The 27,701-nt window shown below is 41.2% G+C and overlaps 2 protein-coding genes across 5 annotated transcripts in view; one reads left to right on the top strand and one right to left on the bottom strand.

The window, feature by feature from the left end:
* The window catches only part of ANLN (anillin, actin binding protein), a 70,923-nt gene extending 64,961 nt beyond the window's left edge, over positions 1-5,962 (bottom strand). The window contains exon 1 of one of the 2 annotated variants that reach the window (XM_065583778.1): positions 5,790-5,962. In XM_065583778.1, coding sequence (XP_065439850.1) covers positions 5,790-5,867 — 78 coding nt within the window. In that variant the 5' untranslated portion in view covers positions 5,868-5,962. The remainder of the gene's footprint in view (positions 1-5,789) is intronic. The other variant, XM_065583779.1, reaches the window with a different exon arrangement.
* MATCAP2 (microtubule associated tyrosine carboxypeptidase 2) overlaps positions 1-27,701 on the top strand; it is a 41,147-nt gene that overhangs the window by 4,214 nt on the left and 9,232 nt on the right. For all 3 annotated transcript variants that reach the window (XM_005287362.5, XM_065583780.1, XM_042860351.2), the window contains 5 exons: positions 8,640-9,328; positions 19,152-19,295; positions 20,667-20,799; positions 21,898-22,203; positions 22,825-22,922. In XM_005287362.5, coding sequence (XP_005287419.2) covers positions 8,640-9,328; positions 19,152-19,295; positions 20,667-20,799; positions 21,898-22,203; positions 22,825-22,922 — 1,370 coding nt within the window. The remainder of the gene's footprint in view (positions 1-8,639; positions 9,329-19,151; positions 19,296-20,666; positions 20,800-21,897; positions 22,204-22,824; positions 22,923-27,701) is intronic.

Genomic DNA, 27,701 nt, shown 5'->3' with positions numbered 1-27,701 from the left:
GCTTTGCATAGGGTTCTCCAGTATTGGGGCTGTTCCCCAGAGAGGCCTTATACTTGCCCTAGGGCAGTGACTCACATCCTGTGTCTCATATATGCTTTTACAGAGCCAAACACTGTTTATTGCACCCATCCTTGGATCAGTCTCCCCCTTGCTTACTGCAGAGATTGGTTGCTACTGCAATATAATTTATAAATAATGAGTCAGCTGGAATATGTTTATCATTATAAGAAAAGGATGGCCAGACAGGATTTTTTTGTTGTCACAGTGCTGCAAACCATGGTCACTGAGCACCACAGTGAAAGAGGGTTTAGGAGTCAGAAGCTGTCATTTGAGCTAAATAAGAATACGGTGCACATATACATTTATGATATTGCACAGCCATCAGAATTTTGATTCTGCAGCCCTCTGCACAAATAATGCACGTTAGCTTGAGTCTTCAATACAGTCAGAGCATGTACCATCTATTAAATATTCATGACAAATACTGAATTGTTTACAAGTTTAAAAATACCCAAAAAACACAACTGCAGATTTGTGGGATGAGTTAGAGGACGGACATCAGTCCTAAAGACATTAGTGAGATATCTTCCCTACAACTTTTAGACTTTTGCTACTTTATTATTTTGTACATGAATTGCTGTAAACTACTTGGCCTTTCTCCAAAATAGACAGTCAAACACATGATGTTATTGTGTGTGGTTGCTGTTACTGAATAGAAAAAAATCATATTAGGGTAACTTATTGAGAGTCATGCTCTAAAATAAGTCACAAAATTAAAAAAAAAAAAAATCAGGGCCATATCTTTACCTTCCCACAATTAAACACACAGGAAAATCTTTCCGAGGACCTCCGTGCAAAGATTCCCCTCAAAATCAGTACAGTGAGTGGGACAGAATTTGCCTCTTATGCAGCAAAGGCCACTCTCCCTGTGTGCCATGCAGCCTAATTCCACAGGGGATCATTACACAAACTAAAAAACTATTTCCCCATGCTAATTTCCCCCACTGCTGTTACTCACACCTTCTTGTCAACTGTTTGAAATGGGCCATCCTGATTATCACTACAAAGATTTTTTTTTCTGCTGATAATAGCCTACCTTAATTGATTAGTCTCATTAGAGTTGGTATGGCAACACCCATCTTTTCATGTTCTCTCTCTCTCTATGTATATCATCTATCTTCCTACTGTATTTTCCACTCCATGCATCTGATGAAGTGGAAAGCTTATGCCCAAATAAATTTGTTAGTCTCTAAGATGCCACAAGTACTCCTCGTTCTTTTTAATGTAATAAATGATGCTATTAACATGCCAGTTTCTAGATGTTGAAAGCAAATCGTTTCAGTAAGATATGATCTGAAATTTAAATCTATATTAATAATTTCTAATAACCTCCAACAAATATTTGCTGCCACTGTGTTTCTACATGATCTGAAGCTAGGCATAGGCTAAAATAAATGCAGTTTATAAATGCAAAATATATGTTAATGCTACATTTTGATGAGGTCCCACATACACAAATAACGAAAGGCAGAATTATGGTTTTTTCCACAACAACCACAACTCATCCCCAGTCTTGGGCCTGAGTCTCTTTTTGCAGTGGGATAAATCACATGTAACTCCACTTAAGTAAATGGAGTTATAGTAGTATAAAACCATTGTAAGAGAAATCAGAATTAAGTCCCGTATATTTTCTATTGCTATACAGTGTATGGTGTTGATTTTCATGCTGTGCCATGAACCTTCAGTGTGCCTGAGCTGTAGCTGCTGTAGGAATCCTGACAGTTTCCTGACTTGGGTGTTAAGAACTCAGCCATAATATTGCAGAAAGTATTTCACATTTAATTGTAGGTTGGTTATAAAAGCAGGAAAAGGGGAATAAGGAGAAAACTACCCAGTCAGTGTACAAGTTGATCCACAGGTGTTAGGAAGGGACTGCACAATTGGGTAGGGCCTCAATGTTTGCAGCTGCTGTGTGTTGCAGAGGGGAGCAAAAAACATGGAGAAAGCCAAACTGGGATAATGTGGTTTTAATAGACTCTAATGTTTTTTTGTCAGAGGTATTATGTTTTTGTGATACAGTTGCTGGGTATTGTGCAGTGGGATCAACTGAGAGAATCTGTGTGTATATCACATAGTTTTAGAGAGGTCAGAGCTGCCCAGAGTCTGGAACAGATGCTCTTTTTAATTTTATTTTCTGTTGTATAAATTGAAATAAATAAAATAAAGTCAGGAAATTCATAATTATACTTCTGAGAACAGTTGAAACTTGGTCCCCTTGCACGTAGATGGTAGGGCATCAAAGTTGGTACCATGTACAATAATGTGATATACAGTATGGTGTCAACTCTTCACCTATGTGTGAGGGGGCCAATTTATTGGATTTTAATCTTAGTATTAACAGTTTTGTATTTAAAACAGGCAACCTCTTGTGGATTCTGTTTAATAGTACTGGGTTTCTTAGAAGCCAACTCATTTTTTGATTGGATAAAGCTATTTGTTGGTAGGCTGCAGTTGGATTTAAAACAATGTAGTATACCCTTCACCACACAAATCCCTACAACATGTGAATATACTTCAGCAACCATCTTTCTTTTATACTTGTTTATATTTTACAAATCCTGATTTGTTTTTATATGGTTTCAAAGAGAAGCAAAGAAGTTCCTTTAATTGTAGATTAGATAACACATACCAATGAAATGGATTGTCATACATCATTTTATTTTGTTGATTCAAGGCCACATCATCAAACTAGTAGAAATTCATAGGAGGGTATTACCATGTTTTGCTTTTCTAAGTTACTCTCTTTATTAAATACTTCAACATTTAAAAAAAAACCCTCAACAGCCCCAACAATTGACTGGAATTGTTTTACATTTTCAAGGCTCTCTGCAACACAAAGCACTAGAGAAGCATTTTACTTTCACATGAAAGCCAAGATTAGCTTTGTTTTTATTGGGGCTTTCTGCCTTAGGCTTTGTGGTCCCCAAAGGCAACCTCTGTGTGCACATCTATCACATAGAAGGTGAAATTCATCCTTGTGGGGAGTATCAGCTTATGGCCTATGCACCACTTATGGCCCCTTGAATCCTATTTTGAGTACTTAAATGGAACTTAAATGGTGCAGAGGCCTAGAAACAGATTTCCATGAGTGCTCAGCACCCCCATTTGGGGCTAGGTTTTCAAACACCTAACTGAAATGGTGAGATTTCAAAAGTGCTCAGCCAGGGCTGGCTCCAGGCACCAGCTTGGCAAGCAGGTGCTTGGGGCGGCCTCTCCAGAGGGGGGCGGCAGATCCAGCTATTCGGCGGCAATTCGGCGGACGGACCTTCACTCCCGCTGAGAGCGAAGGACCTTAAGCCGAATTGCCACCGCAGATTGTGATCGCGGTCGCGGCTTTTTTTTTTTTTTTTTGGGCTGCTTGGGACGGCCAAAACCCTGGAGCCGGCCCTGTGCCCAGCACCAGGTTGTTCTTATTGAGAGCAATGAGAAAAATGCTGGGTTTTGAAAATCTGGCCACTTTGTGTAGGTGCCTGAATGGGAATGGAGCTGCCCTAGATACACATTTCCCATTTCTGTGCCTAAATTATAAGGATCCATGGAATGTAGGATATGGCCCTGAGTATGCACAGAGTTAAACTTAGTAAAAACCTCGGGACTTGGTCCAGCGTTAGACATATCCAAGCTGTAATTAACTATATATACACAATAATTATGCTCTAAATAGAACATTAACAAAGGGATCATTAAATCCCTCAAAGGTAACTGAATCAATAATTTAATTCCAGATTTATTTTCCTACTAAAATTAGACTTGGCTCTCAGAACAAATGAGACAAAAAACAACACCATACCACTATGTAAGTTTTGATGCTTTATGAATTCATTTTAATCTTTCACACTGTACAAACTCCTGTTCTTCAGTGCTGCTTGGGATACTGGTGCAAGCAGTAAACAGATCAATGTACTGTGGTCTCGTGTACATTGTACATTCATGCAAAACATATCTAGAAATGGGGGGGAGGGGAAATACCACACAGTCTTGGAGCGTCCTTCCAACACCGAAAGGATGAAGTTACACATGCAGTAGAAGTTGAGAGTTACGAACTGACCGGTCAACCACACCCCTCATTTGGAACTAGAAGTACGCAATCAGGCGGCAGCAGAACCAAAAATAATAATAATAAAAAGCAATTACAGTACTTTGTTAAACATAAACTACTAAAAAAGAAAGGGAACATTAAAAATTTTTTTTGACAAGATAAGGAAACTGTTTCTGTTCTTGTTTCAATTAAATTAAGATGGTTAAAAGCAGAATTTTTCTTCTGCATAGTAAAGTTTCAAAGCTGTATTAAGTCAATGTTCACTTGTAAACTTTTGAAAGAACAACCACAATGTTTTGTTCTGAGTTACAAACAGTTCAGAGTTACAAACACCTCAGGAATGGAGGTTGTTCATAACTCTGAGATTCTACTGTATTTGGTTATTTTCCCTGTTCTGACAAGCAGATATTAGTAAGATTAGTTTTGCTTTATGGTCCATTTGAGAGGCTTCCTTTACGCTTGGCACAGAGAAGGCTTCAGGGCATTACAGTTCAAGTTTAATAAGCTCAGTTTAATCAATGCAGGACAGACTGCTTATCTAGCTTATTTTGCTTTGGTGTATACTGTAGTGGTGTGAGAAATCACAATTCCCAGCACCAAGAAAACAATATCAAGTATCAGTCCCACAGAGTATGGTGCGGTCAGGATACTCTCCAGTGGGCTAAAGTTCACAAGCCACATTAGTACACATATATTTTGCTACACAATTAAAGGTACTTTTGGCAACAAGAAGAAAAGGATTGCTCTCATCTCTTTCTTGGGGAGAGGGTGAAAGGAGGAAGGTATAGAAACCTACCTTCAGGCATTTATTAAATCTAACAGTTTGAGGCTCTTTGCCTTTAATAAAGGTGGATGCTGTTTAAGGGCAAGTTTTCCAAGTGACCTCAATGTAGTCTCTAAATGTGGGAGTGCCAATCTAAGTGCTGGATCATGTGAAATCTTAAACAAAATTTTGGGCACACAGTTTTGGTTGTGCATGCAAAACTGAAAGTGTATATTTACTGACCACGTTTGAAAATTTAGCCACAGTATATACAAAACAATTAAATTCCAGCTATCTAACAGTGGAAATTTGTCACCTTCACTATGAACCTAACCAAAACAGTGTTGGGGTAGAGAAGGGTTTTCTATTGCTACAATGTAAGTGATTCCTTGGAACTGAAATAGCATGTCACAAGCATGTCTAAGAAATGATAAATGTGAAATAGAAGTAAAATGCAGAAAACAGCCCAAAATAAAATACAACCCCAGAGATTCTAGGGACAGTGCAGGGACCCAGGCCCCTGGGCAGGGCAAGGCACCTTGCAGTCTAGTACTCTAGCCCTCAGGCAGGGGCGAGCACCAACCGGTCAAGGGGCCCACACAAGGGGCAAGCACCAACAACAGTCTATGGGCTCTGGCAAGGGAGGAGTGCCAAGCAGAGTTTATGGGGCTCAGGCGAGGGTGTCTGAGGAGCACAGACCTCCCAACCTAAGGGGGGGGGGGGGAGTACTGCTCCCACCCCAGGTGGGGTGGCAAGGGAGACATGTGCCCACTCAGCTCCACCACATCCCAGCCCAGGGCAGAGTGGTCTGTCACTGGGTCAGCAAGGACTCCATCCACAAAACATTGACTGTGTCTCCAGCAGCACCACAGCCAGACAGTAATCTGGTTCCCCTGGGCTGCTTCCTGTACTCCCCGTTAGGTGTACCTGCATCCAAGGGTCATCCTCCATCTCCCCAGGGTACACTGCAAGCAGCAGTCCCAGCAACTCCTCGGTGTCAGGCATGTCTGGCTGTTCGGGTAGGTCAGGGGCCTCCTGCACAGAAGTCTCCTGCGGGCTTGGGCTCCAGCAGCAAGCAGGGCATATCTGTCTCCCTCAACAGTTCCCATTCAACTGAGCTACAAGGCCCGTCTTTTATACTTCCTGTTCTTGTCCCGCCTCTCTGCTTCTGGTGTGGACTTCCTGGTTCCGCCCACCAGGGTGTGTGTGGCCCTCCCTCGCTGTCAATCTCCGAGGGAGGCCACACTTCTTTGCTACACAGTCCTTAAGGAACTTTATTTGCTTGATGAATTTAGTTTAGTTTGTCATGTTTATACTTTAAAGTACATTTTTTTAAACCCAGCTGAGTGTTGATATTGTACAGCTTTGAGTAGAAGTTTTGAAAATATGGGGTTAAGTTCCTTAGAAATGGCTTTGGTACTAATTGATCTCTTTTCTTAATAGTCTTTATTTAAGTAATAGCTGATAAACCGCCTGGCAACTAAAAATGTGAGTTTGGGGAAACATACTAAATACCTGAATATACCCTACCATTTCTGTCGAGTTGAAATTTGTTCACAGGAGCTGGCACATCCTAGATATTCCTCACCTCTCTGGGCGCTTATTCTGGGGAGTTTTCTGGAGAGGGACAGTTTCTTTATAGGTAGGGCACTTTGGTTTTGGTTATTTTAATTTTTGCCAGGAATTTATTGGTGTTTATTACTACAACAATAAAAACAGGTGAAAATCGGTGGAAAAAAACTATTAATATTTTTTTCTGGGTAAATATTGGGGTTTATTTTGGTAGACAGAAGGACGGGGGGAAGTATTCAGTAGATTAATGCTCTGATTAATGGAATTCAATGTGGTTTGCTGCAGAACTAAAACAAAACTAAAAACACAATGCCACCTCTGACTTTAAAAAGCAATGCATTTCTAATCCCCAAATAAAAACGTTCATTTGAATAAACAGTTTACTGCTGTAGACTTAGAACTATCAGCCTCTAAATATCTGCATTTAATAATTGGGCCACACCATTTGCAGCACATACACTCAAGTTCATCCTTTTCTCCTGTTTTTTTTTTTTTTTAATTTCGAATACTTCCTTGTGTTCTGAAAGGTATTCTGATACAGACTTTTGTTTTCTTCTCATTTTAGTGTGTCAAATATTTAAACCGTTATCTGTTAACAGCTTGAAATGTGTACATGATGGGTATGAGATTCATCAGTACGTTCAGATGTGCATGCACTTCAGAGCTTGCATGCGTGCCTGTTTGTTTATTGTGCGTACCTTCCAGACTAATACATGTAGCCTTACTTCAACAGGTAGCTTTGCATATACATACAGACTAATGTATTATCATAATACATATATTTCATGCAATGTATTGTATTTTCCTGCTAAAACAAATTATTTTTTATATATTTGAATGATACAAAAGTAGGGTGAAAAACAAAACAAAACAAATAATACTTTTTGTAAAACATGGGATTTTTTCAGTCAAAATCGGTTTAAACTGAAAACAAAGGGGCTTATTTATAGGCTAGATTGCTAGCAGGCCTAACACAGCTGCTCAGTGGAAAAGGTAGTACTAAGGTACCCCTCACTCCATTGTGTGGTAACATTAAGGCTGCTTGCATTGCAGCCTTGGCATTTGTGGCTTTCTCACACCAGGAGCAACTGGGCTGAGAGTAGCAGGTAGATGAGATCTGTGGTTCTGCCCCTACTATTCAATGTCTCGCAGAGCAGACTAGATGCACGTGGGAGAATAAATCACACTCTTAAAGGACTTTACACATTATTTTAGATCGACTTAGAATTACTTACTTCGCATCCTCGCGGCGCGGGATCGACAGCCGTGGCTCCCTTGTCGACTTTGCTTCCGCCTCTTGCTGAGCTGGAGTTCAGCAGTCGACGGGAGAGCGATCGGGGATCAATTTATCGCGTCTGCACTACACGCGATAAATCGATCCCCGATAGATCGATCGCTACCCGCCAATCCGGAGGGTAGTGTAGACGTAACCTGAGTTTGTACACCCATATTAGACAGATGGAGATGGAGATGGGCATAGTTGTTTGCATAGGTCCCGACTCTGTGGGTGCTCCGGGGCTGGAGCACCACAGAGAAAAATTGGTGGATGCTCTGCACCCACTAGCAGCTCCCCGCCCTCTTCCCCCCCCTCGCTCCAGCTCACCTCTGCCTCCATCCGCCTCTGCGTGCTGCGTGCCGCGTGCCCGTTTTTTCCCCCTCCCTCCCAGCGCTTGCACTGCGAAACAGCTGTTTCGCGTGGCAGGGAGGGAGAGGAAGGAGGGGAACATGGCACGCTCAGAGAAGAGGCAGAGACAGGATGGGGATTTGGGGAAGGGGTTGGAATGGGGGGCAGGGCAGGGGTGGGGAAAGGATGGAGTCAGGGCAGGGCCGGGGGGGGGGGGGGGCGTGAGCCCCCACCAGCGCCGGGGAAAGTTGGCGCCGATGGTTGCTTGTGCAAATTAGGCCTGAAATTCCACATCTAGCTTGTTTCACAATACATGCGAGCTCACACACCCAAACATGCATGCGCATGCACACACACACACACACATACACACACAGAGAGAAATGCCTGTTTCCTTTTATCTTAAAATCAAGATTGTCGTAAGGTACTTGTAGTTATGTAAAGTTAATTTGTATTCAGATTCTGTGTTTCATACTTGTTATTCTGTTAGGTCCTAAGAACTGTATATTGTTTATGGTGTCATTACAGAACAGTCACCTTTGTTCTAGCTTTCTGTTTACTTTTTTTTTTTTTAAATGCAGAAAAACTTCACTGGCCTGAGCAAGAGCTCTCTAAAAAGTCAGTCTTAAATCCAGAAGAACATAAGCTGACCATTCAGAATGAAAGCAGTCTTCAGCATCTGTCCTCTGGAATCCTAAAGGATATTTTCACAACAGGAACCAGTAGCTACAATGTCCTTCTGCAAAGCAAAGAGGAGAAAAAACACCACTCTCAAAAGCTGTCATCTGCCTACCACAAGAGGCACAGAAAGTCCACCAAGTCTTCTACTACCTCGCGAAACAACGAGCACCGCAAGATCAAAGTCCCACTGCCTTTGCTCAGCAGTGGCTGGTATTGCACGAACAGGCAGCCATCCATCTTTATCGCTAGCCCAGTATCTAGCAGTGTAAAGTTTACACACAGTATTTCTGTTGCAGGGAACAGCATAGGACTGCCACCTCGACCCAAAAGCAAGGCTAAGAGACATTATTTTTCTAGTCTAACAAAGCCAAAGCAGCCTCAATTGTCAAAAAGCCATGGTAAAGAGGTAGACGTCTCTGGCCGAAAACTCTGTATACTAACTGCCATCAAGCCTTCCAATGTGGAAAAAGAGAAGATTAAATTCTTCAAGTCTGATTTTACCTATAATCCTCAATTTGAATATGCAAATCCTGCATTGCCAAATGTGTTAGCTAAGCACAGCCAAGCATCCAACAAGTTTCTTAAACAGGTATAGTTATTGTTACACATGCTCCTTATTCACTCCTCTTTGTAATATTTTTTTACACTTATAAAGACAGCATTTGGCTTTGTTTGCTGAGGTGAGAACATTCTTCATTATCTCATAACAGGCTACGTTAAAATAGAGTATGAAAATATGGCATTTGACAGAATACAAATTATATGCCACATTAGAAGTACTTAATGCACATCCCAATTATAGCAGCCTTTTCACTTTGAACGTGTTTTGATTTTAAAAATCTTTTTCAGGACTAAAGCACCTGAAACGTACTATCATAATCTATAACAGGTAGGCAACCTATGGCACGCGTGCCAAAGACGGCACGCAAGGTGATTTTCAGTGGCACTCTCCCTGCCTGGGTCATGGTCACTGGTCCGGGGGGCTCTGCATTTTAATTTAATTTTAAATGTAGCTTCTTAAACATTTTAAAAACCTTGTTTACTTTATATACAACAATAGTTTAGTTATATATTATAGACTTATAGAAAGAGACTTTCTAAAAACATTAAAATGTATTACTGGCACGCAAAACCTTAAATTAGAGTGAATGAATGGAGACTCGGCACACCACTTCTGAAAGGTTGCCAACCCCTGATCTATTAGGGTTACCATTTTTTAAAATAACAAAAAGAGGACACTCCAAGGGGCCCCGCCCAACTCCGCCCCGGCCCCACCCCAACTCCGCCCCTTTCCCAAAGTCCCCGCCCCAACTCCGCCCCCTCCCCTGAACGCTCCACCCCCTGCTCCTCCCCCTCCCCTGCTTCCCGCGAATCAAATGTTTGCGGGAAGCCTGAAACAGGGAGGCAGCAGCAGGTAAGCTGGGGCGGGGGGGGTGCAAGGAGGCGCGGCCCAGTCCGGCCCCCTGGCCAAGCAGCTCGGGCCCGGCTTGGCTCGGGCACTGGGGCGCCAGCTCCGGCCCGCCCCGGCCCCAGCGGTTCCAGCTCGGCTCGGACCCCGGGGCACCTGCCCCGGCCGAGCGGCTCCGGCCCAGCTCGGGCCCTAGGGCACCGGCCCCAGTTCCAGCGGAGCGCGCTGGCCCCAGCCCGCCCCGGCCCGGGCGGCTCCAGCTCAGCTTGGGCCCCGGGCACCAGCCCTGGCCGAGCGGCTCCAGCCCGACTCGGCTCGGGCCCTGGGGCACTGGCCCTGGTTCCGGCCGAGCGCGCTGGCCCCAGCCGTGCGGCTCCGGCCCGCTCCGGCCCCAGCCTCGGCCCCGGCGGCTCCAGCTCGGCTCGGGCCCTGGGGCACCGGCCGAGCGGCTCCGGCCCTGGCGACTCCAGCTCGGATCGGGCCTCAGGGCACCGGCCCGTCCGGCCCCGGCCCTGGCTGAGCGGTGCCGGCAGGCAGCCGAGCACCACCGGCCCCAGCGGCTCCGGCTCTGGCTCCAGTGCGGATCCAAACCTCACGACTCCTCCCTATTTTCCCGGACATGTCCGGCTTTTTGGAATTTCCTCCCGGACGGGGATTTGACGACCAAAAAACCGGACATGTCCGGGAAAATCCGGACGTATCGTAACCCTAGATCTATAGGGATTTGCCCACAAAATGTTAATTACTAGATGTCTTTCTTTATTTCTTGTTTTCTTTGACTAGCCTGCTCTGTGGATCAAGATTTTACTATAACATTTTGTAGCTCTAACCCCATTTACAGCATGAAAGGGGCCACATAGTAATTACTTTTTTTGTATATGTTTCAAGGAGGCGCTGGAGGGAGGGAAGTAGGGAGGGAGGGAAAGAGCCTAGAAAATCTGCCAGTCCTCTTGATGACACGAGGATTTAGGGGGCAATCATACATTCGTTATTGCTTGCCTTAAGGTCACGATTATTGGATAAGCATGTGTTGCTTTCATTTGGTTTAATTAGCTTTGGAAGGATTTTCACATTGCATCAAGCTCAGTCAGGCAGCAAATCAGTGCCCATGCCCTTGAATGTGACTGAAATTCTGTTCCAGGGACAGGTAAAGCTGCATAAATCAGTTTTCCTATGATACATGGCCTAATTTCAGTGTGGATTATTGTGGATTATTAGGATGATGTTGTTTGTCTGATCACTAATCTGCAGAGTTTTCCATTCGTTTTAGTAATGTGGCTTACTACCTATGTATTCTCAGGCTCAAAATGTTTTTATTTAACTTTAAACTATTTTAACTGTAAACAAAATAAGACACAGTTAGGGCTTATCTACCCAGTTTCAGAAGTGACCCTCTTTCCACTAGTGCTTTTTTAGTAAGATCCTTGACTAGCTTAGGAAATAAAGAGTGTTTGGAAAATGTGTTTAACAGAGCATCAAATATTGTAAGTGATGTCCTGGTTACAAGCTCTGTCATTGTGTAAATATAAATATAAATAAATATAAATTAATGGAGATATCCTATCTCCTAGAACTGGAAGGGACCTTGAAAGGTCATCAAGTCCAGCCCCCTGCCTTCACTAGCAGGACCTACTAGTAGTAGGTTCTGGTTTGTGAGCATGAGTAGGCAAATTATTTCACTTCAAAATGACAAAGAAGCTCAGTGCAAAAATTGAAAACAAAAAACCCAAGCACCCATGACTCTAACATCTGATTTAGGGAGAATTTTATGGCCACGGATGTGTTCAGAGATTCATTTTTATTGATTTAAACATAGCTGTCTTATGATATTTAAAGGTGTAGTTTGCGGATTAATATTAAAAATATATATTAATGTAACCCACTAGCTTGGTTTTATTATTACCATTATGAAAAACAGAATTTATAACTTATCTGCTCTGTCCTAAAAAGTGGAAAAAAATCCTTTATTGAGGAGCATGTATTGGTTTTTTCTTTCTCTTTCTGTCTTTTTTTAAAAAAACCCCAAAAACAAATGTCCTTTTGCTCGTTGGATAATTTTAGAAGCATTAAAAATAGATGATTGCAAATTCAGGTCCTCTTTTCCTTCTATAACTAATAAAATAGTTTTATTGTTAAACTAAATTTTGCAGATTGCACTTAAATTCAAAAAGAGCTAGTGATATTATGAAAAAACAAACAATTCAGCCTGGTATGTTGGAATTTTTTTTAAAAAATGAGACCTTAAAAACATTTTATGTGAAGATTGCATATACAGAAACCTGTGAAATATCTGTTTAAAGGTTTGATTTCTTTCAGCCTATTTCAGTAAACCGAACCACTGTAATAATGAATAAATGCCTTTTCTGATAGTGAATGTCAGCAATATGCTGTCTGGTTTTAGGGACTGACATGTCACTTTAAGCTTTTCTATTTTATAATTTAATGCAGAGAACCACAATTTTTAATATCATAATACAACAGTAATGCAGTATGTTTGTGTTCTGTCCAGTGAACCGTGATATTTCTGATGGTTTCTCTTTGTCAGACACATAGCAAGGGAAAACGTCTTTTCCCAGATAGAGCTGCAAATGGCTTGATCAAATGAATTATTTTAAGTGATTGAAATTGTAAGGAATAACATCATCTCAAAGTCTGACTTGTTAAGAAATTGAATAAACAGATTCTGCACTTTAAGTAAACAAAATATGAGCAGTCATAACTCAAATAATACCAATCCCAGCAGATGGCACTATTTCTTTTCGCTTGCAGTAGAAAACCTCATCTTCATGCAGATTTGAATTTAGACTCTTACAGATTTTGTCCAGATGAACCAACATATTATCTAAAATGACAATCAGTAACTTGTATATTCTTGCTAAGGTGTGGGCCAAGTTGTTGCCTCACTTCAGTGTGAACTGAAAGTCTGAACTGAAAAATGAATTTGGGAAGAGAAGGGGGAACACTCTGTAGCCTTTTATAGTGACTGATACATTCTGAAGAGACAGTTCAACTCTTGGAACTAGTTAACCAACAGTACCCAGTATGTCAAGTAGTTCGTAGTCAAATACTGCTATATACAGTACATAAAGCATTTCCCCTATAACAGGACATAGGCCCCAGTGTTTTTGCAACATTCTCAGGCTTTGATTGGTTACCATAATTATTCTGGAAGGGCTTTCTTTCTACAATGACTTGCCCAAGGTCACACAACAAGCAATAGAACCCCGGTCTCCTGACTCTGAGGCCAGTGCTCAATCCACTGGTTTACAGAGACTCCCTTGCCTAGCATTAGTGATCGGAGTTTCCTGTCACTGAGAGCTTCATTTGTGTTCAGTGTTCTAAAGAAATTTCCTCACTGCTATTTATAATGAAGTAGTATTAGAAAATATTGCATTCTGATTAGTTAAATGGCAGAGCATTCTTCTGGGATAGTACCATATGTCAGAGCTGCTTTTATTTGCTAAACTGCATCACAGGTAATATCAACATTCCTCTATAAACAATGTCAAAATGCAGGATTATCTACTAAAGATTACCTGTAATTGCATTTAATAAACCTCTTCATTTACCTTTATCTATGAGCTTTCATGTTGTGAACAAACTTACTCAGCACCAGGCAGTACATATATTTTCATCCACATCCTCAAATCTCTTCTCAATCCCTTTGTCCTTACTCTAATTTATTGTGCTCTTTTCATATATCATCCCTTCCCTAGCTTTAGAGATTAGTTCTTATTCTCATCATCTTTGCCACTCCTCTTGCCCAACTTTGCTCTCAAGATTCCTTCCAGCTCTCCCTCCTCCTTATTTATCTCTGTTTCTTAACAAGGCTTAGTCCCCACCAGTGAGAGCTGTTTTTTCATTTAATTTTTTTTAAAAGTTGAACTGGGACTAGTGTGGGTTGCCCTTCGTGTTTGAAGCATCTCTCTGAAGCCCTGATGAGATACTTGGTTCTGACAGAAACAGTATGTTGAAACCACTGCTGGGACACATCCCTCAGCAGCCCATAGCATGAGGGTAGGCCTGCCTTCTACTCCCACTTCCACACCCCAACAACAGAGATGATTCTGATGCCACATGCTGCTTCCAACTCAGCATCTAGTAAAAATTAAATGAAAAAGAAAGTCCTTGAGTGGTGGCTAGGGTGGAAAAAGCGGAGAAAGAAAGGACTTGGGGAAAGTCTTGGGAGTAGGAAGCCACTTAAACATGTACAATAAAGATTTTTGTAAAGTTTTTATTTTTATTTAAGATAAGTTGAGTGATCAAAGTAGGGGACAGGAGTCAGGATTCATGGATTTCATTCCTGACTCAACTTTGAGCTAGTCACTTACCACCAAATTTTCCAAAGTGGCTACTAATTTGTCTGCCTCCATCCTTGGTGTGTTCATCTTGAGACAGATAGGGCTTGAAAGTGCAGGGCACCCACAACTACAAATGAGGTCAGTGGGAGTTGTGAGTGTTCAGTACTTTCTGAGTACAGGCCTGAGGTATCATAAGTTGTGCTTCCAAAAACAGAGGCTCCCAAAACCAGCAGCCACTTCTGAAAATTTTGGCCTTAACCTATCTGTGCGTCAGTTTCCCAGCTAGTAAATAGGGACAATTATTACCTCCCCGAGTCCCCCCAAGAGTGTAGAGAGGCCAATTTTAGCAATGTGTGTGAAGCACTTTGACTTGACTATTAAAGTAATGATTTTAACATTTTTTTTCTATTTACAGAATTGAAAATATGAAACTTTTTTCACAAGGATTTATTACAATTTTGATCAAATTATTTAAGAGCTTTTTAAAGGCAATGTCATAATAAATAATTGTACATGGTAACTTTAGACATATTACGGCTTCTTGGGGAGTTGCATTGCTCTGCCTTTGGCCTCATGACTAACAACCCACTCAAGGCGTGGCAGGATCCAGGCCTGGAACACTCCCTATTGTTCATTGTGTAAACATATTACTGTGGTTATTATATAATTAATGTATTATTGTTGTGGTTAAATTATGAAGTTTAACATAGTTGTGACAGAAAGTTTTAGGGCCTTATCTAGCTCTCAGTTGAGAAGCTCTCATTGGCATTCATGAGAACTGGATAGTACCCACAGGGACAGATTCTGCTACCCTTATGCTGAGTAGTACTATAACCTGCAAGGAGTTCATTCAGTATGAGTAAGGGTGGCAGAGTTGGGCCTTTACTGATCAATTAGTGCAGTAATTTCACCTACCAGAACTGCCTGTTAAATTTAATTTAAATTCTTATTTTCAACATCTTAATGCATTTTAGTAAAACTATCCACTATTCATTTATGAGAGGTGGAATTGAATAGCTGTTGGGGGTAAGAAAGAGAGAAGAAAAGAGGGCTGGGAATCAGAATAAGAGACTATTGGTCAATTAAGTTTAATTGTGAATGCAGATCTCTGTTGCATGTTCAAAGGGATTTGAGCCTCAGAGACTATAAAGGTGCCCAATTCTTAGCATTTCAGGTGCTTACCTAAGAGACTTCATTGAATTTCCTTGTTTAAAAAGCAGTGAAGAAAAGTCTATGCCAAAGGATAAAATATTAAAGGAGACCATTCTGTTTAAATGAAAGTGTGAAATTAAATTTATTGTTCAGTGAAACCAGATATATATAGCAACTAATAGGTAGCATGAATATCTTAAAAGATCTGGTAAGCTATAAGAGAAACTGAAGAACTGTTGTACTGAATTATTCAGGTTATTCAGTGAAAGTAAACTGTACTCCTGTAACTAAGTAGGAAACTTATTTTTCTTATAAGTGATGTATACAAGCATGAGAGCACACATCAAAATCGGCACAGTAACAGGAAAGCATCCATTTAAAATGAATATCAGAAGATGGCTAGAACAAGTTAATAATTCAGCCTTTAAAAAAAAAACTTGGAAAAAGCACACAGGTTCTCTGACTAATAAACAAACTGGGCTATTAACTAAGAACTAAATGTTGCTTAGATTACATCTGGGGGAATTCTGCACCACTGCGCATGCGCAGAATCTATGTCCCCCACATATTTTTTTTCTTCCCCGCAGAAAAATGACTTTCTGATGGGGAAGCAAAGGGAAGCCACAAGAGCGGTCACGCGATCCTCCCCAGCAGTATGTTTTGGGTGCCCGGGGCAGATGGCAGAGAGATAAATCACTGTGGGGCCGGGGGCGGGACTGGGGAAGACACTTATAAAGCAGTTCAGTAAATAACTTGATATGGTAAATCAGGTGCAGATGTCTGTTAGGGAGGAAAGGTTGTGCTAATTACTGTACACGTAATACACAGATATATCCTTTGTCCCTGAACCTGTGTATAAAAATAAAAAAGGGAGAATGGCTTCTTTAGAGCTAAGTTTAGTAACTTTGCTGCTGATCGACACAGTTAAATAGAGCCTTCAGATCTCACAGAAGGCCCTTTGGATACTGTAGTAAGTGAGAGGCAGCATTCTAAGCTTGATCATAGGAAAATATCAGAAATGGAGTGGAATGTTTGTTCAGCATTCAGAGAATCTCTCTCTCTTTCAGCCAAGAGCTACAATACTTAAAGAATGTCTCATGCATAACATTATAGTGTGTTCCAATGATGATTGCTTGGCATTGCTCCGTTTTAGTTAAAACAAAACAAGACTATCTGTAGCTGTGTAAGTTTCTAAATTAATCATATTTTATGGACAGTAAGTCTACCCACCAAGTTCCCAAAATATCAGAATAATCTAGTCGCAAAGTGTGTGCATAGTCACCTTATTATTGCAGTATACTGGGAGTCAGAGCATTTTAAAAAAAGTCTTGTGTTTCCCATTATTATAAGTGGTATTATATTTGCATTATTAATGTGGTAAGGCTCAGTCCTGTTCTAATCTATTTTATATAATTCTTATAGTGACCTTATCATTGTAGCATCGGGGTACCTTCCAGTAGTACACTAAGGCTTAGCAATGTGACTAACATTGGTAAAGTATGGTTCCTTCTTACTTTGATCCTCTCCACAAGGGAAGATGCTGAGATCTTCTATTCACATTGAAGTTAGGAGGAAATTCAGCTCTTCTTCAGGGAGGTTCCAGCATCTTGAAGGAGCAGACCTATAACCAGCAACACAGTTTGCAGATGCAGTTCTCATAATTAAAACATTGAAATCTAATTTTTGCAAGAAACTAAGGCTACGTCTACACTTCAAGATTGCAGCTCGAGTCAACATACCCGAGCTAGATTTAATCTAGCTAACCCAGGTCCTGGAACAGTGAAGCTGTGGCAGCATGCCCTTCAGTTGGAACTATGGGTAATTACTTGTGGGGCTAGCCCACGTTGAAATGTGCGCTGCTACGCTTCACTACTCTGGGACCTGAGCGAGTTAGATTAAAGCTAGCTCAGGGTATGTCTACACAAACTACAATCACACCCAGTGACTGCAGTCTAGTCCTAGCCTCAGAGATACTTACTCAAGGCCCAATCCTGTAAAATGGTGCAGACCCTGAAATCCCATTCATATTAACTGTATTTGAGGGCACTAGGATCAGGCCCGAAATAAGGGAGCAACAAGAAATATTGGAGGAATACATTTGAAATGATGTGACGTCATCTTAGATGGGTAGTTTTCTATAAACAGTCCAGTGCAGCATTGTCAACTCTCATCGTTTTATAACAAGTCTCATATTTTATATTTGTCTGAAAGCTCCAGCTCCGGGAGTCTTGTGAACATAAGAGAATATCAGCTTTTTTTTTTTTTAAAAAGGAGATTTTTGGTCCTGATGGTTGTAGAGAAAAGCTTGAAAATGTGACCCAAATGAACCCTAAAGGCTCAAAAATAGCAGGGAAATAAAAAGAACTCAACCCATTTTTTTTTAAATCTCATGATTGTTAAGTCAATTTCATGATTTTTTAACATTTGTGGTTGGCAATACTGGCTGGCTGGAGTTCCTGGGAGCTCCTTGTAAAAATTCTCCCAACAAATTGAATTCTCCTCAGCCATCCTGTCTCTGAAGGAGTTCTCTTCCCTGCTTTGCTACTGCTAAATCATCCCTACTAAAGTTGACATATCCTGGATATCATAAAATTGATCTTTATAAGTATTTTATTGTCTTTGGAGTGCACTAAATGGCATATTTGAAAATAAATTGGGGTAGGCTATCCCCATCTCTCCTATAAGATCTTCAGCCACAATAACCTCAGTTCCCATCATACAGGGCTGAACACTGTGCTATCTATATTCAGTTCTGTTTTCAGCAACAAAGTATAAGCATTTCCAGATAAATACACTTAATATCAGTTTGTGTGCCAAGTGTTTTTGCCACCTTTTTTGTGCTTACGAGATAAATAGTTCCATAATTAAATGGGAAAACTGAACACATTTCCCAGTCCTTCACCCCGTATCTCTCCAAACACATGCATCCATTGTACAGAGGGGTTAAAATATTAGTAATCATCAGGAATGCTCAGTCATGATTCAGCATTTCTAAATTAAAAAATATCAAAAAATAAACAGAGAGATTGTAATAATGCTTAACATTTGTACATTGAATGAGAGAAGTGATAACTCCTTAACCCTCAGATCATCCCTGTGAGGTAGGAAAGGACATATTTTCATTTCTGGTTTACAGATGGGGACATTGAGACAAAGAGGCCCAGATCCTCAAAGGTATTTAGGTGCCTAACTCCCATTGAGTATCTGGGTTTAAGTGACTTTTCCCAAAGTCATAGAGGAATTGGTTTCCATTTACTGAGCTAATACTAGGGGTGGAGCATGATGGTGTCCATAGGAGTCTAATATGAGTAAACCAGGTTCCTGCAACTTTTTCTTAATGTATTTGTATTCATATGTGGCTCTGAGGATGACAGAAGTTGATTACTGAGGGTATTAGCTTATATGTAACTACAGGAGTTCAGTAATGTATCCTGTAAGAGTTAAAGGGAAAAAACCAACCATTTGTCCCATAGCTGCAGAGGTAATACAATTGCTAGTCTGCAGCTGGAATCTTATTGCACTTATGTCTGCTATGCATTTGTCTTTTACAGTCTGTCAATATTATGGAACGGACATTGCAGAAATATGGAAGCTATGAAAAGTTTGAGCAGGCTACTGGAGGCAGCCTGCTACCAAAAAGTCGCATTTGGAATCATGTCAGGAAATACATTGTGAAAGAAGGCTGCCTTGGTGAGGTATGATGCACACAGGATCAATGAAAAAGCTTCCCCTTTAATCACAAAATCAGAAATTAGAGATAGAAAAGACCTATAAGATTATCTAGTAGTGCATCCCTTGTCAATATAGACTTGCTCCTTACATTATATTTTCTAATGGGTTTGTCCATTCTAGTTTTAAATGATCTAAACAATGTGGCTTCCAACTACTTCTCTTGGGAGATTATTCCACAGTGTAATAGATCTCATCAGGAAGTTTTCCTGCTACTTGAATTATGTGTTCCCATTCTTAATTTCATTCTATTACTTGGAGGTGTACCAGAAATAACAACTCTCCTTCCTTATCCCTTCAGTTACTTGTAGAGTAGCACATCCCCATTTAGTCACTTATGTGTATGTCTGCCTCAACCTGCGCTGGGTTTTTCTAATGCTGTATCACACTACAAACTCCTCTAATTTGCAGTCATCTTATATTGCAAAGCTTTTTTTTTTTGCTGCTTCCTATATTTCTTGTTCCTGTTGTATACATTTATGCTGAATTAGGTTTAAACAGGAGAGCTATGCTGGATTTTGAATTTTACCGGGTAGACCTCATTGGTTTGTCTAGTCTTACCTGAATGTCAGGAATGAATATTACACACACACCCGGTGAAATTTACTCCTGTGGAAAGAGTCCACACAAGGACTGTGTACCACTTAATCCACTAGAATAGGATTTAAGTATTAAGTGGCCCATTAAGCATCATAGTGCAGCAAGATAGTACACTAAACCTTCCCACTTCTGTAGGTGACCTTTAAAGATTTGAAATGAATTTTTTTAAAATAAATCTTAGTTTCAATATATTTTTAAGTGTGTGTGTGTGTGTGTATATAATAATTAAAAAAAAACCCTGACAAATAGGTACTTAAATTGACTGTGTATATATATTCAGTCAATTTAAGTACCTATTTGTCAAGTTTTTTTTAATTTACCTTCTCTTGCTACTAGTAATATGCAAGGTTCCAATAAATGACTTAAAAGAGAGTTATTTTCTCTTTTCTCTTTTCTCAGTTTGTTAACTTAGTGCATTTAACCGCACTTTTTGTTCAGTCCGTTTCACTGTTTCCCCTCTAGGACAGTTAGGTTCCAGTTCTGCCATCTGATTTGCATGTCTGAACCCTTATGTTCATGCGAAGTCCCACTGAAGTCCATGATGCTTCACACAGGCACAGGGGAACAGAACCTTTCTAGAGACACAAAAACTTATTTGCGTCTTGTTGGGAAGAGCCTTGAGAGGCATATGACTGAGTCCAGCTAGAACACTGGGGGAGTGAGTGGGAGAATAGAAGCGGCAAAAAGCAGGAAAGGAAAAGAACTCTTTTAAGCCTCAAGCCTTTCTTTCTCCTCAGATTGTAGTTCATCTCACTGAGGACCTGCTTTCTCGTGCCTCAATGACAGTGGTGAATGGCCGCCCAACTCTGACTATCAATGTTTCCACTGCACGTGAGCACTGGCTAGAAGGGATGCTGAGGCACGAAATAGGTATGGACACATGTTTTGAATTCTTCATGCCAGAGAGACTATGTGCATTCTTATTTATTATTTGTTTTCAGTAACACTGACAATGTCCTAGGCGTTGTACAAACCCAAAAGAAGTTCTGGCCCCTGCTACTGTAGATGTGGTAAAGCATAAGAAAGGACTATTTATAATTGTAGTATACAGTAGAACTAAAACACCCAACTAGTACCTTGAGAGATGTAGATGTGAGAAATGTTGCCAGTGAACCCCAAATCTGTGCAAGTCCCCCCTGGTTTTGAGTTATCTGGGGAGAGGATGAGCGAACAAACAACACAACATATGTGTAGTAGTCATATTGCTTAATGCACTGCTGGAAGGCACTCAGACACTACAGTGATGAGCATGGTATAAAAACCTCTATAACATAGAATACAGTAATTACAAACATTTAGCCCAGGATAGTAGAAAGTTTCTCAAACTTTTTCTAGGTTTTGGGTGAACCTGCCCCAGTATACCAGACCAAACCCAGATGAAATCCAATGGCTTTGACCAAGTTACTCTTTTAGGTTTTATGCCTGTGAATGCCCTGCACCACCGTTATAACTACCCTCTGGTTACAGGGCAGTAGCCTCCTCTACAGCTGCAGTAATGCTCTATGATCAGCCTCAAGGAGACAGGAATACTCGTGCATGTTGAATCTTCCCTCCTCTGTTCTCCCCACTTCCCATCCACAGCAAGGCTTTGTCTACACTAGAGAAATATTGGTGGGTTGTGCACTTCTGAAAAATCTCCCTGCAGGGATTTAGGAGCACAAAGTTCCAGTGATGTTCAATGGGACATGTGCTCCTAAATCGCATAGGTTCTTTTGAAAATCTCTGCTGGAATCACCCTTTGGACACCCTGCACTGTTGATGCTTAGATGAGTGCTATCCCACTCGTTTAATTACCATTGATTACCTTCTCCACTGTCCTCAAGGCCAAAGTTACCTCCTTTCCCAGTCCCCCATTGTCCCAATAGGTGAGAATCCTGAAGTTGGGTCCTAAACTTAGTTAGCTCCTGTGGTAGCTAATTTGAGACACTGGTTGTTACTGTTCTAAGCTCCCTGCTTCTTTCCTTTTAGGAACTCATTATTTTCGAGGTATTAACAATAACAGCCAGCCTTGGTGCAATTGGAATGGACGTAAAAAGCTTGGGTTAAAGCCAATCAACCCTACCGAGGAAGGCCTGGCGAGTATTCACAGTGTCCTGTTCCGAAAAGACCCCTTTCTATGGAGGGCTGCCCTTCTCTACTACACTGTCTATCAAGCTAGCCAAATGTCCTTCAGTCAACTCTTCCAGGATGTGGGGAGATTTGTCAAGGACCCCAACACTAGGTGGGATTACTGCGTACGAGCCAAGAGGGGGTGGACTGATACTTCCCAGCCAGGTTGGTTTCCTATGTAGTTTGAGCACATTCCATCTTCATTCTCCAAAAACTTTGTTCAAAATAAGGGGCCTGTGCAGCTCTGTTGGCAGGTGATAGGATTTGTGCAAAGGGTTGTGGAAAAATTAAACTCCTCGTTTTCTAAAATGGATAGTATGAAGTGGCAAGGATCCTTCATTTAAAACAATGATTGAGATGAAAAACAGTATTTTTTTTCAGGACTTTCAAAGTGATTTGGTAAAGGCATTTTTAAGGGATGTTAAAGGAGACACTGTCAAGACCTTTAGGTTCACAGTTTGCCCTCCCTTGTTTTTTATGCCCTGGGCAGGGCTTGTTACGATAGTGCTGCAAATTTCTGTGACCGGGGGTTTAAAAGCTGCTCAGCTCCCTGCCTTACACTGTCAGATTCCCAGCAAGCTAGTCTGCCTAACGGCCAGTGCCTTTGCTTAGTGTCTTTCACGTAGGCTTAATCCTCTAGCCAATGGGTGTCAGGTAAATTTTGCAAGTCCTCGGACAAAAATATCTAAATGGCAGGAAATAAAATAATTTTATGTACAATTACTTTTGGCAAATGCATTGCTTTGAAAAAGCCTGAAAACAATACCATGACTCTGATTCCTTTAGGCTGCTTCAGTAAGGATCAGGTATACTTGGATGGCATCCTCCAAATCCTAAGATACAGGGAGTCTATCGATTTCCACTTGCTGATGGCTCTTGGAAAGGTGAGTGGAATCAATCTCTGAACAGAAGCAATAGTAGTATCATTTTAATAAGCGCTTTCCTAAATAATCATTAAGTTGCATGAACATTACAGGATCACTTTCTGTAGGTGTTGTCTTAAAATGTGCTGGTGCCCTTTGCATCACCTTGATCTTGAATCTTCACTGTCTGTAAAATCAGACATCACTGTACATCATAGTATAGAGACACCACCAACTTGAAATATAGTCAGTTTCAAAGAGTAAGTTAGAAGTACTTTCAGGACCTACACCTTCCTGTCAGGTTTCTACCACCTTATACCTTCCTGTTTGTGGTTTTACAGTCACATTTCTCTGTTTTTTAAAAAATGTTTTTCACCTCCCTGTTTGCATGGGCCTTTTGCACCTCAACAACTGGAGCAATGGGCAGACTTTACACAAAGTCCTGCCAATCTACAAAGTACACAAATGAAATAAAAAAGAAATAATGTCTCTCTCTCTCTCAAAATCATTTTTATCTTAGGTGTTTGTAACAATGGCAGGTAATGTATTTGCAGACAGAAGTGTGATTTTATGTCAGTGGGTTTCCTGTAGCCCAGTTGCAGCGTTAACTGCACAGACAGGGAAGTAGCCACCAATGTGGGATTTGACTTTCAGATGAGAGTAGGAAGTGTGATCTGGTATTTGAAGAAGGACACAGGGTCAGGAATCCTGGGCTCTGCTCCCAGCTTCGCAAGTCACTTAACATCTCTGGGTATGTCTACACTCCAGCTGGGAGCAAGTCTCCCATCCTGGCTAGACAGACTTGTACTAGCAGGGTTCAAGCTACCGTGCTAAAAATGTTGCAGCACCAGTGGAAACTTGGGCTCTTAACCCCACCCAACTGCCTGGGTGTGAGCTGTGGGGGATAGCCTGAGTCTCTGCTGGTGCCACAGCACCCACACAGCTATTTTTAGTTCATTAGCTCACGTAAAGCTAGCGTAGGTCAGTCTACCTGGGCTAGAAGGCTCACTTCCAGCTGCAGTGTAGACATAACCTCTGTGTCTCAGTATGCTCATCTATGAATGGATGCTATTATTACTGGTACACCTCTACCCCGATATAACGTGACCCGATATAACACGAATTCGGATATAACGCGGTAAAGCAGTGCTCTGGGGGGGGGGGGGGTCTGCGCACTCCGGTGGATCAAAGCAAGTTCGCTATAACGCAGTTTCACCTATAACGCAGTAAGATTTTTTGGCTCCCAAGGACAGCGTTATATCGATGTAGAGGTGTATTATAATAGCATCTAGAGCCCCAGCCACATTCAGGACCCACCTGGCCGCCTGGTCAGAGCTCAGGTTGCTAGCCCAAGTGTCTGGCCATGCAGCAAAGTCCGCACTGCTATGTTTAGCATGCTAGCATGAATCTGTCTACTTTGTCTGGGAGGCCCAATGCGTTGGCTCTTTGGGTGTCAGCTGAGGGGGAATTACATGAAAAAAATGTAGAAATTGTCTCAATGTACAAGTTTTGCCGAAACCACTAAAATAGACTTTCCCAAAAAATCTACTGAGTTCCACGTTAAGCAAAGTCCTCTGCAAATAAGGTTCCCTTCTCTTAGCTGCTGCTAGCCATGTGATCCATTGTCTGGACCCCGCAGTAGTGGGGCACACTGGTAATATTTCCATGTAATGGTTTCACCACGGCTTCAGTAATAACCACTGGCAGGCTTCTTGCTGTGCACTTGAAAACTTAATTTGATGTTACCTCATTCTCTACATAGCTCCAGGAAAGCTAGAGTTCCTCATATTTGAAGGGTCTGGAAATGTCAGGGGCTGACGTCTAGGAGAGCCAGTGAAAGACCTTGGTCTACCCAAGGCCTTTGCTCCATTTTAGAAGCCTGGTCAGGAACATGTGACTCAGGACATAAATTGCTTCCTGCCCTCTAGAGAAAATTATAGGGAAGTACTTTATTTATATGGAGAGAAAGCAGATGTGGTTAATATACAACAAATAAGGAAACTATAACAGAGAAGTCATTGACATACAGATGTTACCAAGTAGTTTGGCTTTCTTGTTTGCAAACCATTTCAGAAATACACAATGGGCCTAATCCAATGCAGTTACATTTGGTCCATATAATATTAAGCTATATAAATAATGTGTCACATTGGGTGGACATGTGACAAATGGACTTTATTTATAGCTGACAGTGGTAGCGATATCTATAGTTAAGGTTATCTAACATTTTCCATGATAAGAATCTATTTTCAGTTGTTTCTAACTGCTGAATCTTACCATTTGGGCTAAAATTGTGCACAGTGAGTGTCTGCCTTAGGCTGACTTTTTTGAGAAAGTTTCTATCAAAACAGGTCAGCTGTTAGGTTAGGGGAAAATATGTTGTTTTGCCCATATTAAAAAATTCTTACAGCTGCCGTGCTTCCATGCTTTGGAGCAGAGATGTGAAATTTGACAGGAAGTCACTCTGGTATCAAGGATGTGCTTTTTGATGTCCTTGTGATTTCCCTGTTAAGTTATAAGCCTCTGGAAAAAAAAAATCACAGTTCACACATACTCAATAGATGTATTTTAGAGGCTGGCAGCATTATTTTCTGACGGTTCCTTCTGTGCTGGACTTCCTCAATCCCCAGAGTTCCTGTCTGCCAGCCGAACTGAGCATGCGCCATCCCTGCAGAGTATTGCCAACCCTCAGCGTTTAAAAAAAAAAAAAAATCACAAGTCAAGCCCCTCAAAAATCATGACATTGGTTTAAAAATTATGAGATTTTTAAAATAATAAATTTTGATCCTTCTGGTGTTGGATCATTTAAGGTTCATAGTTTCATGGTTTTCTTTGGAAACATGAGGACTAGAAACTTACTTTTTTATTTTAATGAAATCTGAGATGTTTCAGGTAATAAGCTGACTCCAGTAGCTGGGTCTTTAAAATAATCAAATTGTGGGTATTGGCAAGGCTGCAGCTGAGCATGCTCTGTCATAGCGCTGCTGGGGCTGACAAGGACTTTTTCCTGCAATCACTTCTTCTGGTTGCCAGGGGCCACTGTGGCATCAGGCACTGGAACTGAGAGCAGGGGGACTATTTTCCCTTTGCACTCTCAGTGTTCCGCTTACCGGCACCCAGGCAACAAAGAAGAGTTGGAGGATGTAGACTAGCTTGAATGGAAAGGAGTGAGGGAAGATTGGGGAGATAAGCAGAGCGGGGTAGGAATGGGGCATTGGGGTGGACGGGGCAGCAAGGTCTATAACCATTTTGAACACACTCCCCTTCAGAATCTAGACCTGAACCCAGGAGTCCTGAGTTCAGCATTCCTTTGCTGTCAGCAAATAGGTGTGAAACCCACTAGCAAACTGTGGCCCAGACCATCAAAGATATTTAGGCTCCCACATTTCATTGATTCCAGTGGAGGTTAGGCCCAGATTCTCAAAATTATTTAGGTTCCTATGTGTCTAGTGGCTGGTCCACATAGAGGATAATAGTCGACTAATGCTACCACATACTCCATTAAAGTGGTGAAAATCTGGGCTGTGGATCCAAAGGTCCCATGCCAATGACCCATGTGATTCTATATGATCTAAATTCTGATTTTGCAGTTTGGTTTTATTCAAACGTTAGGAAATTACATAGAATAAAAACTACATTAAAAGAACAATAAGGTTTCAAAATCAAGTGCTCAAAAAAGTTAGGAACTGCCAGAATTAAGGTTTCCTATGCAACCTTAATTCTACCTCCTTGTTTGCATGCATTCAGATACAATTACATAATCATATACTATTTTTCTCACAGGACCCAGCCTCATTCAGTGCACAGGATGGGTTAGGCTCAGGGAATGAAGGGAGTTGGTGTATGTGTGAAGCTGTAGTGTGCCTGGAGGACCCCTCCCTCATTTGCTGCAGAAGTTGGAAGGTGTGTAATGAATGAGGCAGGGGGTTGCAGGAAAAGAAAGGAGAGTCTCGTGGTTAAGGCAGCTGAATGCTACCCTGGAGAATTGGATTCTATCCCTGTCTCTGCCATAGAACTCATATGTGATGCTAGGCAAGTCTTTTAAACCAACCTTTTTATACACGGTCACTAACTGTGTGTTCCTCATTTTCTGGGTGCCCAACTAGAGATCCTGAGGTCTGATTTGCAGAAGAACTGAGCACTTCCAGCTGCAAATGAAGTCAGTGGAAGCTGTGCTTTGAACATATAAACTGCTATAAAAATGCTAAGTACTCTGAAAAAAAAAAAATCAAGCACTAAATTCCTCAAATTGGGCACCAAAAATTAGTCAACATGTTTGACAATTTTGGCGTTGATCTCTGTGCCTTTTCTGCATCTGCAAAATGGCAATAATACCACCTTATGTCACAGGGATATTATGAAGATAAATTCATGATTGTTTGTGAAACACTGAGATATGACATTGATTAAATGTAATAGAAAAGTCCTTGAGGAAATTAATAATTTTGTGTTGGTGCAGGATTTAAATGGTATGCAATAAATATAGCCTGCGGCTACTAGACATTGAATGAGGAGGAGGATTAAAAGAAATATTGGAATAAATAAGCACTGTCCATCCTGTGCACTGAATGAGGCAGGGGTCCTGTGGAAAACATAGCATGGAATCATGCAACTAGACTGTATCATAATGTATGTACACAAGAGGACCAAAGTACAGTTACACAGACACCCTTCATTCTGGCATTTGCAACTTTAGTGTTCTTTTAATGTGGGTTTTTAATGTAATTTTAATACATTTTGTTATATGTATCTTTTACAAGAAAACTAAGACTGAGGCTATTCTTAGAAAGTCAAATTCTG

Source organism: Chrysemys picta, chromosome 2 (assembly GCF_011386835.1).
Source record: "Chrysemys picta bellii isolate R12L10 chromosome 2, ASM1138683v2, whole genome shotgun sequence".
NCBI lineage: Eukaryota > Metazoa > Chordata > Testudines > Emydidae > Chrysemys > Chrysemys picta.
The sequence above is the reverse complement of the archived record's forward strand: the minus strand, read 5'-3'. Positions and strand labels throughout refer to the sequence as shown.